At 36.9% G+C, this 16,924-nt stretch overlaps 1 protein-coding gene across 2 annotated transcripts in view; it reads left to right on the top strand.

Moving 5' to 3' along the window:
- Positions 1-16,924, top strand: part of LOC128620985 (sterile alpha motif domain-containing protein 5-like) — a 304,140-nt gene that overhangs the window by 205,334 nt on the left and 81,882 nt on the right. Inside the window, exon 2 of one of the 2 annotated variants that reach the window (XM_053646441.1) lies at positions 1,738-4,056. The exons of the other annotated variant lie outside the window; for it this stretch is intronic. Within the exon in view, the coding sequence (XP_053502416.1) occupies positions 1,738-1,743 (6 nt within the window). The 3' untranslated portion in view covers positions 1,744-4,056. Of the gene's footprint in view, positions 1-1,737; positions 4,057-16,924 lie in introns of those variants that run through there. 2 annotated transcript variants of the gene reach the window in all.

Below are 16,924 nucleotides of genomic sequence, written 5' to 3'. Positions count from 1 at the left end.
CAACACTATCAATAACAGCAGCAACAACAACACCAGCACTATCACCACCACCAACAACAACAATAATAACAAAAATTACAAGGGATTCTTGTATTTTTTAGAAGCGGTTGTATGTTGGATAATACAACCCCAATTCCAAAAAAGTTGGGACGCCGTGTAAAATGTAAATAAAAACAGAATGCAATGATTTGCAAATCTCATAAACCCATGTGTTATTCACAATAGAACATATAAAACATATCAAAGGTCTAAATTGAGTAAATGTACCATTTTAAGAAAAAAATAAGGTCATTTTGAATTTGATGGCCAAAACAAGTCTCAAAAAAGTTGGGACGGGGCAACAAAAGAGTATCTTTCTTTCAGAAGTAAAGCTGGGCAGAGGTTCACCAATCTGCGAAAATCTGCATCCACAATTTGTGGAACAATTTCAGAATAATGTTCCTCAACATAAAATTGGGAAGACTATGACAGTTTCATCATCTACAATACATAATATCATCAACAGATTCTGAGAATCTGTGCGAGATCTGGAGAAATCTTTGTGCGCAAGGGACAAGGGTGAAAATCAATATTGCATTCTTCGGGCTCTCACGTGGCACTGCATTAAAAACAGGCATGATTCTGTAATGGAAATCACTGCATGGGCTCAGAAACACCTCCGGAACTTTGTCCAATCCCGAAATGCCGTTTAAAGCTCTATCATGCAAAGAATGCCATCTTCTCTGGGCCAAAGCTCATTTAAAATGGACTGAGGCAAAGTGGAAAATTGTTCTGTGGTCAGACGAATACATTCATCCATTTTCTATACTGCTTATCCTACTGGGTTTTGGGGAACCTGGAGCCTATCCCAGGGAGCATCGGGCACAAGGCAGGATACACCCTGGACAGGGTGCCAATCCATCGCAGGGCACAATCACATACACATTCACACACCCATTCATACACTACAGACATTTTGGACATGCCAGTCAGCCTGCCATGCATGTCTTTGGCCTGGGGGAGCAAACCAGAGTACCCGGAAGAAACCCCCGCAGCACGGGGAGAACATGCAAACTCTGCACAGGGTTTGTGGCGAGCATGGAACCTCCTGGGGTTTCTTGAGGTGTGAGGCGAACGAGCTAACCACTAAGCCAATGTAACCATGTATGAGGGTGCATTAGTACCTATGGAATGGGCAGCTTGCACATCTGGAAAGGCACCATCAATGCTGAAATGTATATACAGGTTTTAGAGCAGGGGTGTCCAATCTTATCCACAAAGGGCCGGTGTGGGTGCAGGTTTCATTCCAACCAAGCATGAGCCATTTATTTATTTGAAAGAAACCAACATTTAAAAAATAGCAAAGCTGATCCTACTGACAATTCTTTCAGAGTGAACGAAGATGAAGTAGGTATTAAGTATCTAGCATGTATCTGTCTCTGGGATCTTTTGACAGCTATTCTGCTAGAGTGCTACACAGTGATTGTAGATAAACCTTGGTCATAGAGATAAGATACATACGTTATGATGCAGTTAAAAACAATGCAATTTAACAACAACAAAAAAAAGAACCTAAATTAGGTGTGCAGACATTTGGCCAGTGTACAACTTCATCTGAAAATGGTTAAAAATGCAAAACTGAAAGAGAAAAAAAGATTAAATTGGCCTACAACAAAGCATCATATCTAATACATAATAATTTTGATGGTAATGAAATTTAAAAGTGATTAAAATTGTTGTATTTCCTTGGCTCTCCAGGGCTGATCTGAGCAGACATGTTCAAACTGTTGAGAAGCAGCAGATCAACAGTGAAAGTGTTGGCATGTCAAAGTTTCTATAAGAGAAACATTTGCACTGTTCATGCCAAGTATCAAAAGGAGCTTCATCACCCAGAGTCTCCACTACAAAGTCTTCTTCAAGGAAGAGCCTGTAAAAATGCATTAAAAAAGAACAGAAAGATTCCTAGCTGGCTACAAAAAGCATTTGCAAGCTGTGATATCTAACAAATGGGTTATTCTAAGTACAGACCATGTTCTTCTATAAAGTAACTGTGAATTAGTATTTGCAGGAAGAATGTATTTTTTTAACTAGGTAAAGAAAAAGGTTGTGTTTGCATTTTCATTTGGGCAGGGGTGCCTTTTTGCATACAGTACACATATAAACTCAACTAAAATTTAGCACCCTTAACAGTTCCTTAGTTTGCTCCTTTGAGGAAGCTTCTTAATAAAGGTTTAACAAAGGACAACGAAGGGTTTTCAAGTAAGCTACCACAGAATGCTTAACGTTCCTTTTTTTCTAAGAGCACGTTGTTATCTAATTTACATGTATTTAACTGTTTCTTTTTTTTTTTTCCATATGTGATACAAATGTAGCACTTTTGTTGTAGACTGGCTAAAGTTAGTGTTTAGGTGTTATAATGTGGTCCTATACAATATGTTTATTGAGCCTGGAGTGTTTGTGGCTCAGATCATTGGTTCTGTAGCTCCCGGTAGCCTCTTCCATCACACCCTCAAGACACTATATTAAACATCCCTCAGTGCTGAGAAGAGTCTTTACACTGTCTCTGATACCCAGTTCCTGCACTGAGCAGTCAGTAGCCATTAGTGCAGCTAACAGAGCTCTCTGGTTTTGCACTGATTTAGTTACTCTAGTCTGGTTCCTGTGCTGATAGTTGCGTGAGATGTGTGTGTCTCTCAGCTGGTAGTTCCTCTCCACAAACACAATAGAATCAGCAGAATGAGCAAATGACATTCAGAGCAGAACAAAAGCTTCTTTATTGGAAATTCAGTGTGGCGTCTCATTTGTACAGTCCCTGCTAAATTGAATAGATGGAAAAGAAAAGAATAATTGTGTCGTGGTGAGCAGAGCAGAATTATTAAGGACGGTGAAGGTTAAACGTGGTTCATGTGCTTGCTAGTGTCTTCTCTAGTCTCAAGGGTTTCTGCTTCCCAAAGGCAGCATTAAATTAGTGACTCGGTAGGCTTAAAGTGGTTTCTATTACTCACAGCCAAAATTATGACCACCACCTGAGGTACAAATAGCCTTGGTGACTTTATGATATAGCCAGTCACGGACAACTGGAGGTAAACATCCTGAAAAATGTAGAGATGTGGCACACACAATGATGGAGAATGTATCAGTAATTGATTTTAACAGGCCACTATGCTGTTACGACATCTGTGTGTGATTCCCATCCTGGCTCCTGATTTAATTTTTATTTTTATATGATAGCAGAACTCGGGAGATTATTTGTTAAATCATGATTATGCACATATTGGTACAGGAATGTAATAGTGTTTCTTTTTTACAGCTAGCTACAGCACTCTACAAATTAAAACTAAATCTAAGATAAAACAAAGGCAACCTGAGTAAACACAAAATACAGTTTTTAAAATGATAGTTATTTATTGAATCAAAAAAGTTATCCAATACCAACTGGGCCTGTGTGAAAATGAATTTGCCTCCGTAGTTACTGATTCCCCAAATCTATGAAACTGCGTTCATAATGGGGTTCAGCTGGACTAGACATAACCAAGCCTGATTATTGCAAACCCTATTTAATCAAATCAATTCATGAATAGAATTTTTTCAACAGCATGAAGTTGATTAAAAGGTCTTACCCAGTAACACACTATGCCAAAATTAAAAGAAAGTCCAGAAAAGATGACTGAAGAAGGTGATTGAAATACATCAGTCTGAGAAGGGTTACAAAGCTATTTCAAAGTCTGGGACTCCAGTGAGACCCACTGGCTGCATCTAAAATCGCAAATTATGACAGTATGTACCACACACAGATTATACTTTGGGAACAGCAGAGGATCATTAACAGGAGCTTCATCTTCAGTAAGCATAATCCTGCATAAAAGTAATCCTGATCAGAGTTACTGTGGATCAGAGGAACATAAGAAACTCCACACAATGCCACACTTGAATGACTCTTTTTGTGGAAATTAATCTGGTGTAGAGTGTGTGTGTGTGTGTGTGTTTGTGAACACCTGCAGAGAAGAGAACAGAATAACGATGAAGAAAATGTGAGAGAGACACAGTGAAAATGTAAATAACACTTAGCATGTGAATTCATGTTGCAGAATGATAAAAGTCTAAAATTAATATCACTTCATATGTTACCAGATATTACCAGCTTTCTTATATACTAAGTAATATGTATAAATATACAAGGTATTCTTATTTTTATAAACAATCTATATATTTTAATTAGTCACTTCTCTTAAAACACCTCATATAAGTCATGAAAGTTTTAATTTATGTAATTTATAACAGTACTGAAGTTAAACATTATGCAGTTAATATCTATTAGGGCTTATCGATTAGTTGGCAGATTTTAATTTTATTTTAATTTTATTTTATTATTATTAATTGATTAATCGGAGGGGGGCAAACCTTCAGTACAATTTTTTTGTTTATTTAAAATAAAATTCACACACTGAGTATTACAAATATAAACTTCAGACTAAAACTTTACACAGCTGTTTGTGCAATTAAATAAGACTGAAAAGAACCCAATACACACAGACACACACCAGAATATATATTATTCATTTAGGACTGTAGTTTAATTCAGTGCTTTTTTTTTTGCATCCATAAAAATTACTGTGTAAATACTTATATATAATATTTACTTATATTTAAATTTATATTTATAATTATATTGTATATTATATTATTATATTATTATTATATTTATATTATAATTAAATATATAATTTATATATATATATATATATATATATATATATATAATATATATATATATATATATATATATATTATCATTATTATTATTATTATTATTATTATTTATTAGAGATACACCGAAGTATCGGCCGTTGATTTAAATTGAAGATGAATTGACAAAAAAAAGTATATTGTGCAAATAAAAATATATTTGTAGAGTAGTATATTTCATATCCAGTTAATGTTAATATAGTTTTAAAAAATGCTTGTTATATATTACCAGTTTGATGTCAATGATGAAGTAAAAATGCTTTTGTTTGTGGAGAGTGAATGTGAGACTAACAGGATGTTTTTTAGAATTCAGTCAATGTTAATATGAATTAATAACATTCAATAAGTTAAGAAATCTTACTTTAATCTTAAGAATTTAGTTAATGCGTTAATGCTAATTTGAGTAATGTGTTTACTGTTTATGAGACCAGTTACTTTGAAACAACTTGTTGAAATGGAGAAATATTTTTATTTGCATTTCTTTCAGAATTCTTTTAAATGAATCATTATTCATTTAAAAGAAGGTATAAAAGGCAGAACCATTGGTATCTAGTATCGGTATCGGCCGATATCACTCTGAATAATCAGTGATCATAACGGCTGAGAAATTTTGTATCGGTGCATCTCTAGTATTTATGCATTGCTTTTAATGGATGCACAAAAAGCACTGAATTTAAGGACCTACACTCCTAAATTAATCATAAAATACTCCCTTTCACTGCATCTTATGGTTTCTGTTACTCTCTGCTTTTAGGCATATTGTTTTACTTTTGATCATAGTGTTTTAATTAGACATTACAGATCTTACTTGCACTCCCACTGCGAGTGAGGATCAACGCGGCCTCTTTACTAACAGAATACTTCCGTTATAATAAACGAAAGAAGTTACACTGCAAGCACGCAAATACACCATATAATGACAATTAACTTAAATTAACCTAAACCTCTTAAGCAACTTGCACCAATTTCCCCAAGCCCTTGCACACAGTGGAGCATTTTGGATACAAACATAAGTTTGTGCTCGTACATCACTGTCGTACATCACTGTCGTGCTTCTTCTTCAGGGTGGTTAATGTAAAATGCACCCCTGCCTTAGAGGACTTGGAGGTTGCACACTTTCTTCCTCATGTTGGGAATAAAAGGTAACTTTGACATAAAGAGTAAACTAAAGAAAGTCATTGTCGGTGACTCTGGATGTCTGCTAAAGCTAACGGCATCACATTACGTGTGTATGACGTCATGCGCCACTGACTAGGAAGTGACTTATACTTCTGGTTAGTAAAAAAATAATTTGTGTTCCATTTGAGACGATATTACCCTTCTAAAATTCATACACTAGACCAGTGGTTTTCAACCTTTTGTGAGCTTTGGACCCCTAGGATATTTCGAACAATCCACAAGGACCCCCTCACTCCACAAAAATAATAGGCTACATATTTAACATTTCTGTATATGTTGCTTTATTTGATTAATTTTTAACATTAATAATATTAACATTGGACATTCAAAATTTTATCAAAACATTTCAAGATTGAATTTTTTTACATTTTATTGTTGGTGCAACATTTAAATTGACTCTCGGAATTATCTTTTGTTTATTTTATCCATCAATGTGACACTTGAACTTGTCTACCACTCATAGGTTTTTGCAAATTATCATTTCATTTGTAAATAAATTTAAAATAAATCCATCAATGAACGATCATGATATTTGTGAATGCACACAAATAACCACACAACTTTGGTATTTACTCTCAGAAGTAGCGTAATGAGTAAACGTGCCACGTGCAGACCAACTAATAGATAATGCGATTTGTTGACAGCGATTTTCATAATGGATTATTATCGATTTTTATCGATTAGTTGTTATTAGTTTGTTATTATATTAATTGTTATTATAGGATTGTTTTTAATACCGAATATGAACAAAATGCAAAAGATTATGAAAGCCATTGTGCTTTTAAACAGGGCTTTGAATAGCCTATTGTTGTTTGAATGTTGAATTTTTATGTAAATAGAAAATAAAGTATTAAAGATTTACCTTAAATATCAATTTCACCCTCTCTGTTTCTCCAAAGCAGCACATAAGAAATGAAGACATCGCTCAAGTACCCCCATCTAAGCCCCACCTTGATAGCAGAACAGATGGTCTTGTCACACTGATACTTGTCCATAGATAGACATCCACCTGGACTCGGGTGTCCTCACTGAGACACTTTGTTCACTGAAGAAAAAGATCAGGCTAAGAGCCACATACTACCAATGCCTTGCCTTGAGCCAAGAGAATTTACTACAGTTAATAAACTACAGGCTGTTCCTCATACATTTGATTGAATTATACCCTCATGGTTAACAGTGACTGAATCGCTGTTTTTCAGTGGTGTCCTTTCAGACACATTATGATTCATGTAGGAATATTTTGTCCTCAGTTCTTCAGTCTGCGTGTGGAAAAGATTGGCTCCTGCAGTCTGTCATTATTTCCAATCTGTGGTCAGCATTTTGCTGATGGAGCAGCTGTTCTTGAACAAGAAGAGACAAAATGGCATTCGGTTCCTCTTAAACATAAATGGCATAATCCCCAACTTCTAAGCCATGTGACAACACAGGCACATGTAGAAGCTCATGTGAATATTACTAGCAAAATGCAAACATAATACTGAATGCATTAAAATGAGCCAGGTTTTAGTCATGAAATATTTCTGGCAAATTAAATGTAAAAGTTTATAGACTGTAAGTAGAGTAAAAAGTGCTGAAGTCAGTCTTACAGCACTCACGTACAACAGCAGAGAAAACCATTAAATTGTTTCTGTAAATGTGTGTGACGTAATTTAATATATAGGCTCGAACCTGTGAGTGCTATTCCTTCTGCTGAAGGCAAAACCAAACGTGTGCACAAATATGGTTTTGAATTATAGGGTACTGGTTAGTTTGCTCGTCATCTTCCTCAAATTCTTAACCCTGATTCTCCTCCTGGCTCCGTTTGAAGAACGTTTGAATAGATGGCACATCTCTTAATAAAGACACCTCACTCTCCTCTTTGTCTCTTTTTTGTTTGCGTTTACTACAACCACTTCTCTTACCAATTTTGAACTATGACTACTCCCACAGTCTGCTGGATTCAGCACAGGGTTATTTGAAGACAGCACGGTCTTTCCACACTTGCACTTGACCAATTATATAATTCTGTTTAGATTTTAAAAATATCAGCGTGCTTTTTATTGGTTATACATCGTGTCATTATCTGAAGGCAGCGGCTATTTACATTAAGTGACAATAGCAGCATTTTCTTAGCGATAGGCTATTTACACTAAGTGAAAATAAATAGCGATATATTCTATTTACACTATATAAAAGTAGCAGTTCTTTGCTGTGTATACTTATAATTAGTGGCAGATACTATTTGCACCTTAGTATTGTTGTACATTAACAGGATGCAGTAATAACATAGAGTGTAAATTACTATATTTATTAAAATTATTAAATGGATGCCACCTTATTGGGACAATAAAGCCCTCCCTATACCTACCCCTATCTGATAAACACTTTATTATTAAACAGTCGTTAGGCACTTTATTTCCACTTTTCAAATATTTTCTTCATTTTTATTGAAAATAAATGATATGTGATGGAAAAAAGGAGAAGACAGAGTTCGGCAAAAGGCTGATTCAAACTTGGGACAAATGCCTCAAAAGCTACTTTCAGGTGCCACGCTTCCTACAGCCTATGGCACTGTAGACGAAGTGGCGCGCCAGACATTGCTGCAGTTTTCGCCAATGTATAAAATAAAAAAAAAGTAAAGAAAAGAAAATAATTTTTTTTTCTTTCCCTCACTTGGGCCCCAAGTGCGCACGGGCCTTTGAGCCCCGTACCCATAATGTCCATTGGGTAAGACGGCCCAGCCCAAGGGATGCTGCGTAGAAAGCAGAACATGCTAGTTTTGTGAAGTTTATGCAAAGGCTGTCTTCTGTTTTGCCTTCTATGAAGATTATCTATGAAGGTCTTGATAGAAGTCTTCTATTAGCATACATTTTACTATCATCACATGATGGACCTTTAATCTTAATTGCTTTAATGGCTCAGCTCATTGGCTCTAAATTTTTATTGTAATGTCAGAAAATAAGTGGGTGACATTTGGTAATGCAGCAGTTTAGTAGTGTGCTAAAATGCCAAGCAATAAACACAGTGTGTACTGTTAGATGAAGTTTACTAATTGACAGTAAATACACTGCACAAAACATACAAACTAAAAACAAATCACGAAAATAAGTCAAATAGTCGTAAGTGCTCACCATCACATATGCACCACTTACTCTTTTTCTTGTGAAAAGGACAAATTTTCACATGTGCACAAGAAAAGAAAGAAAAGGACAAGGTATAATTTTTTTTTTTATCAATTATAGTATGCGCACCACTTACTATCACTTACACACCACTCAATTTTTCCTTATGTCTTCTTTCAGAAAATAAAAATCTTGTGAAAGCGAAAAATTTTCATGTGCATATGAGATACTTCTACATTTTCAAGATGTTTTTTTCTGAAAGGAAAGGACAAGGTGTATTTTTTTAGCGTAATCACATAAGCTCCACTAACTTACTTGTTTTCTTTCAGAAAAAAAATCTTGACAGCATGGCAAATATTTTGTGCATTTTCATTTTCCAATTTCATGAGATTTTTTTTACTGAGAGAAAAAAACATGGTGAAATTATTGGAAATATATATATTTGAAAATAAGGCTTAGATTGTTAGGCTTAGATTATGTGAGTGTCTGCCATACAAGTGGCTTTGAGTGGTTAGTATAGAAGTGATAACATATTAGAATGAGTGCATTATTATAAACCTGACATTTGCCTTGCAGGCAGAAATAGAAATGTGGGTTAAGCAATTTAGCTCAACCTACATTTACTTATGTTATTTTAAGTAATGCATGTCACAGATATTGCCATGGATTTTCCAACTGTAGATCCAACAATATTAATGAAGTAAAATCTGCAGGGTGTCTGAAAAGTCAGGAACCAATGGGAGTAAAACTACATATACTTAATTTTGTATTTATTATTTACAACTTGTGTTCTACATGTTAACCTTTACACTCTATGCATTTTCCCAGCCACTGTATTTTGCTTTTTTGGTTCCTGCCTTTTTTTTTACACCCTGTATTTCCATTTACAAACAGCACCTAGATAGCAGTCGACTGTCCACTTTGGGTGACCCTGTGCTCACATTCCTGTTCTTGGCTAACAGAAGTGGAACTCGATGTGATCTTCTTGCTGTTGTAGCCCATCCACCTCAAGGTTAAGCATGTTGTGTGTTCTGAGATGCTTTTCTGCTCACCACAGTTATTTGAGTGGTTATTTGAGTCACTGTAGTCTTCCGATCAGCTTGAACCAGCCGGGTCATTCTCCTCTGATCCTTCTCAACACCTGCAGAACTTCTGTGTAAACTCGAGAGTCTGTTCTGTGTGAAAATCCCAGGAGATTCAGCAGTTTCTGAAATATTCAAACCAGCTCGCCTGGCACTAATAGCCATGCCAGATCACACCGAGATCACATTTTTTCCCCCATTCTAATACTCAATATGAACATTAACTGAAGCTATTGACATTGCTGACATATGATTGGTTGAACGAGCTAAAGCAATTATTCTAGTCCATAGCTGAAAATACCACACACATACATGATATCTTCTGAATATCTCTACTAGGCTTGGGTACCGAAACCATATGAATGCAGATTTCGGTGCCTCATTTCAGTGCCACTTAAATGCCTGAGCTGTCAATTGAAATATTTGCCCTCTGGTGCGCCAAAGCATAAGAAGCATCATCACCGCACCTAATCATAAGTTAAAATATATTGCATTCATATGGTGTCAGAATAATCTGAAAAATTATTTCTGGGAAAATTTACATGAACGCAAGTCAGAACAACATGGAAAGTCGAAGAACAATGCAGACAACAGTGATTGGTTGATGGTAACAAACTTTTGATTAATGGGGCAAAATTAAATGTTATAGAAAAATCTTTGTATGTCAATAAAGAAAGCAACATATTATGTAAGAGGCTTTTCAGGCAAAAAAGACAATGAAGGCTGTTGGGTTTTGCGGCAAAATTAAGAAGCGTGTGCGACAGTCAAGTCTCCAGAAGAACTGTGGCTGGTTCTCCAAGATGCTCAATTAAACTTACATTTAAGTTTAAATTTCCTTATAAAACTGCATTAATTACTAGTACCTGAGTCTACTATTTTTATTTTTATGTTTTTGTCACACCAAATATTGACTTTGTTTCATTTATAACTGTTTACTGCTCTTCATGGTATTTTTTTTATGTAGAAACATTTAATTTCATTATTTTTAAGGCATCTTTGCTTTACAACATTTCTTTGCATGTGCCTAAAACATTTGCACAGTACTGTTGGTGTGCAACCATTATTGGCACCCCTTTGAATTCATATGAGAAAAATATGTTTTATATTATATTCCCATTGATATTTTACACATTTTCAGTACACCTGGGTGACTAGAAACAGGAAATTGTTCACACATGACTTCCTGTTTCACAGGGGTATAAATATGAGGTAACACATAGGCCAAATTCCCTTAGTCATTCATAACAATGGGCAAGACCTAGGAATATAGCTGTGATGTGCAGCAAAAGGTTGTTGAGCTTCACAAAATGGGAAGTGGCTATAAGAAAATAGCACACGTATTGGTGTGCTATTTTCAGGGCAAAATAATGTATCAGGGCAATAATTTAGGAGTTCCAGTCAACTGGAAATGTTATGAATCAACCTGGATTTGGACGTGTGTCTATATTGTCTCCACACACTGTGAAGAGGATGGTTCGGCCAAAAGGTTCACAGCTGAAGAATTGCAGAAGTTAGTTGCATCTTGGGGTCTGAAAGTCTCCAAAACTACAATCCGAAGTCACCTACATCACCACAAGTTGTGCCACTACTCTCCTCCAAAAACAAACTCAAGCATCTTCAGTTTGCCAGACACTACTAGAACTTCAAATGGGTTCCAGGGTCAGATGAAACCCAAATAGAGCTTTTTGGCAATAAACACCAGAGGTGGTTTTGGCGCACACAGAGAGGTAGCCATATGGAAAAAAACCTCATGCCCACAGTTAAATATGGTGGTGGCTCTTTAATGTTTTGGGGCTGCTTTTCTGCCAGAGGACCTGGACATTTTGTTAGGATACATGGCATCTGCCAGAAAGCTTAAAATGGGCCATGGTTGGAACATACATGATGGGCCATACATCTAAATCAAAACAAAAATGGTTGACTGACCACAAAATCAAGGTCCTGCCATGGCCATCCCAGTCCCCTGACTTGAATCCCATAGAAAACCTGTGGGGTGAACTGAAAAGGAGAGTCCACCAGCGTGGACCTCGAAATTTGAAGGATCTGGAGAGATTCTGTATGGAGGAACGGTCTCAGATCCCTTGCTATGTATTCTCAAACCTCATCAGGCATTATAGGAGAAGACTGTTATCTTGGCAAAGGTAGGTAGCACAAAGTATTGACCAAAAGAGTGCCAATAATTGTGGCACACATATTTATAAAGATTTTTTTTTTTTTTGCTAACGCTGTGTTTTGATTGCAATTGTTTGATATCCATGAGAGTATTTTTGTGAATTTGTTTAATAAAATATCAAAAGGTTAAACAATAAAGACTTTTTCACAGCCTTCTTTGCTAATATTTACCAAGGGTGTCAATATTACTGGAGGGCACTGTAGATGTAAGTCTTTATGTATGAGTTCATTGCTGTGCCTTGCTAAAGTTTCAGATCGATTATTTAGCACGTTTTCACGTGTGTGTGTGTGTGTGTGTGAGAGAGAGAGAGAGAGAGAGAGAGAGAACAATAGCACTGCTCTCCACGGGGAACAGTGCATCACAGATCCAAATCAGATCGATACTCCACAATGGCTGCGGTGATCGCTTCACTGAGTCCTATTAAGGACAGAATTACGTGCGTGTGTGTGTGTGTGTATGTGTGTGTGTGTGTGTGTGTGTGTGTGTGTGTGTGAATACATATGTGCCCCCTCCACATGGACCTGAGGCAGACAGGAAGTGCCTTCTCTCATAAACACATACACACACACACACACACACACACACACACACACACATCTAGTGTCCCTTCTTTCCAGACACACAATAATAATAATAATAATAATAATAATAATAATAATAATTACTACATATGCAGTTGTCTACATTCTACACACAACATTTATTTGTGGCTGGATTCATTGTTATATTGTCACAGATGAATGAGCCTCATGCACCTCAGTGGCACTGTTAATTAACCAGGAATAAACAAAAGCCATAATTTATTCACACAGTGAGGAGGAGTTATACTTCCGTTCTGGGTTATAAATGCCTCCATGAAATCATAATTAGTGTTTAGAACATTTTGTATTATTCTGTTGGTGCTGTAGACAGACAGTGACACTGTACATTTAAAAAAAAAAAATATTTTGATGGTTTGTCCTGTACTTGTCCAATCTGCACCCAGACTAGAGTAAATTTGTCCCGCTGCTGTAACGTGAGCAGGGCAAGTCTCTCTACACTAGTACTGCATATAAAATAAAATAAAAAATTATTGTTATTTTAGCTATTTATTATTGAGCTATATTTAGCTATTGTTATTTTAGCTGTCTACAACAGTATATTGGAGTTGAAATTAAATAATGAATATGACCTCAATGTGCAGATGTTCAGCTTTTAATTTTAGGATATTCACATCAGCTTGGGTAAACGGTGTAGGAACTACAGCACTGTGTATATGCCTCCCATCCTTTTTTTAAACGTCATGAAACACTGAACTACATTTTCTGAGAGTTTAATAGAGGTGTTCGTATTGTACAGCATAAAAGTCAATGGAATCCGGTTAATTTTGAGCTTTTTTTCTGCTATTTTTGTCTTCTGGTTTAAAATCTCATTGTGTCACACGTCACAGGCAGTGACGTGGCAATGTACTATAGTACATCGATGACGCATCGGTGTCTCATAATTATTCATGAGCCTGCGTGTTCTTATCCTATGAGAAGATGCTGTCTCTTAATTATTCATTACAGCACGTGGTGCTTTGCTACAGATGTAGTAGATGAGAGAGGCGTTCAAATGGGTCGCAAGTGTTTGTTTCAGTGGTGTAAAAGTTTGTGTGTTTTCTTGGGAGAGAGAATTGGAGAAAGTTGGACTTTGGACTTGCTCATGAAAACAGTTTGTGTCTACACAATACTCAGTCCCGAGGACTTTTCCATCCCTTCAAATGAGGTAGGTGTCTAATTTTTAACCATAGCAGTTTTACTTGCCTTTTGAGCTAATTAAACCACTTAAAGCTCCACAGGAGCCGACGGGCCGTCACATGCAAAACTATGAAACAAGAGTCTGTGTTGAAGGGAAGGGTCTTCCCCCTTTTATTCATGAAAGCTCGAGCCTATTAGCTAGCTACCATTCCGACACTCCTCCCATCCATGCTGCTGCTGGTTGAGTTTTGTTTTCCTCCATAGTTCATGCAAGGGGCTAATGGTTCAAATAGAAGGGGCAGAGGACCTGCACTGCTATCCACTGTGTCTCCATTTAGCCCTGGGGATTCAGGAGGAGAGAAGACCTCTGCCTCATCAGAGCCCTGCGTACTGCTGCCACTGCAAACTGTTTGTCACTATCCATCTTTATTGTGAGCTTTCTGAAGGCTCACCCCCTCTTCCTCCCATGCCTTTCCCTGCCACGCCCATTCACCCTCCCTTCTTCGCACACCCATCCACGCCCATTTAAGTTGCATTTTTCAAAAACATTGAGAGGTAGATTTGAGCTGAAAGAGGGAGGTTTAATGATCCTTTAACTCCAAACAGAGCAGGGACATGTGGAGCCCACGAAGTGTGTTTAACAGCATACTCACGTCATAATGCCAAATATATGCCAAAAATAAAACGGCATCATTACAAAAGCAACAAACACCCAAGTGTGTGTAGGTGGGTGGGCATGTTTATTTATCTTGGAAAAAAGGAATATATCACTGTTTTGAATTTGTGGGGAAATTTTTGATTGATCCCCATGAGGAAAAATGCAAAGCAACACTAACCAATCATGCACGTCTGTGAGGTCATGTATGTGGAAGAGGGTAGCGTGTTTTCTTCTGAGTGTTACGCTGCTCAGTGATGGCAAAAGACTAAAAGAGCCTTTTGGTTACTGAGGCTAAGGTTAGAGTTAGAGGTTGGTGAGTGTGTGTGTGTGTGTGTGTGTGTAGCATCCTGAAGCAACGAACGTGCAGCATATTTATTTTTCCATGTAGAGTCAATGTGGCACTTCATGGACGTTGAGAGGACGTTTGTGCTGCCCTTTATGGCTCTTCATATCTCACTAGCGCACTCATCTTTTGTGGATAAACAAACCGTCACCATAAAGGAAAAGATAAAAGGCAGCTCCTGCATTTACGCTAACAGCCTGAATGCTTATTAACAAGCCTTAATGAATGTGTTTACATTCAAGAAGCATCATAACCCCTAAATTAAATGGAGTGAATGTAGCCACAAGGGTGTGTGTGTGTGTGTGTGTCTGTGTGTGTGTGAGAGAGTGTGTGTGACCAAATCCCATCAAAAAACATAACAATAGAAAAGGAAAAGCTGGAAGCCGTATTAATCTAGTTTAATAAAAGCAATGACATCAATTTACCAAATTTATAAACCAGCAGCATGATAGATATTTTAGCTGAAATATAATTATATAAACAATGATAAAAAAAAATTATATTCTGTATTGTGTTCATCAATCATACTTATCAAACTTTAAAAATGCATCCAGTCTTTGTAAAGTGTAGAGAAAAAAACATAACATCATTAGAACAGTATGAGAATGTATATAGCTAAATGTCTGAAATTAATATGATAGGAGAGCGGGCACACTCAAAGAATATCCCTGCATGTACATCAGATAAATCACTGTTAAACCATCCTTCATTGCTCAGTGTGATGTGTCTTTGATGATAGCTGGGAAAATATTAAGTGTTTACAATAGATCACTAAATATTCATTACACACATATACTAGGATTTAGCCATAAATCTGTGATTTAACAAAATGAGAATGTGTTTATGAGCTCTGTATCTCAACTGCAGTTCATCCTAATCGGTCATCCAATGATTGATGGCTGGTCAGACACCAAAGGTGCAATTTTGTAAGATGTTTAACACATCTAGATATAAATATCATGAGCTGAATTTCTGATCTATCGTCTCATATTCATCTTTTGATGTCAAACCCAAATGTCCTCAATATACAGGGTGTCCCAAAAGTCTCACACGTAGGGGACAATGTACTGTTTGCCAGCACCACGTCGGTTGTGGCCAGTGGATGTTCGTGGATGTCCACTTCTCAGCTGGTCCACAACACTTCCCATCTTTTTGAATTTGTTAATAAGTTTCCTGCAAAAGTCCATCGCAACCTTACGACAGCTTCCTGATCCAGTCGTGAGAATGAGTTCAATAAAATAATAATATAACCTAAGTATGTAATATTTTGGAAGACATTTTGCCACAAAGTTTTAATTTCCCCTATGTATGGAGACTTTTGGGACACCCTGTATTGTGAAAACAATAGGATTGGCCTTGCTGTTCCAGTACTTTTGGAGGGGACTGTAAATAATGAATCCTAAACCTAACCCTAAACTTGACCAGAATAACGCAAATAAATACTTTTATGCTTTCAGTTTGGGGGCAGGGGTAGGGTGTGTGTGCGTGTGTGTGTGTGAGTGAGAGAGAGAGAGAGAGAGAGAGAGAGAGAGAGAGAGAGAGTACGGAAATACAGCACATCTTATCAAATTATCCCTCCATCTGTGATTACCCCCTACAGAATTCCTTCCATACATACTCTCTCTCTCTCTCTCTCTCTCTCTCTCTGTGTCAAACACACACACAAACACAAAAAAAGATGAGATGAGTCATTTTTATCACTTGGCATGAAATTAGATTTTGACAGAACTGTCAATGCCATTGTGTGTGTGTGTGTGTGTGTGTGTGTGTGCACGCTACCTGAGAATCAAAAGCACTGTGAAAGCCTAATAAGTCCTGCTTCTGGTACATTTTCTTGTAATGGGGTGACTGACCTCAGATTTAGGATCTTCTGGGTCCATGTGCTCTAGTCTAGTCTTGTTTACGCCACGTATGCATACTAGAGATGGCACTGATCTGATAAGTA

This window comes from Ictalurus furcatus, chromosome 2, assembly GCF_023375685.1.
Source record: "Ictalurus furcatus strain D&B chromosome 2, Billie_1.0, whole genome shotgun sequence".
Taxonomy (NCBI): Eukaryota; Metazoa; Chordata; class Actinopteri; order Siluriformes; family Ictaluridae; genus Ictalurus; species Ictalurus furcatus.
This window is presented reverse-complemented; position numbering and strand designations above follow the sequence as displayed.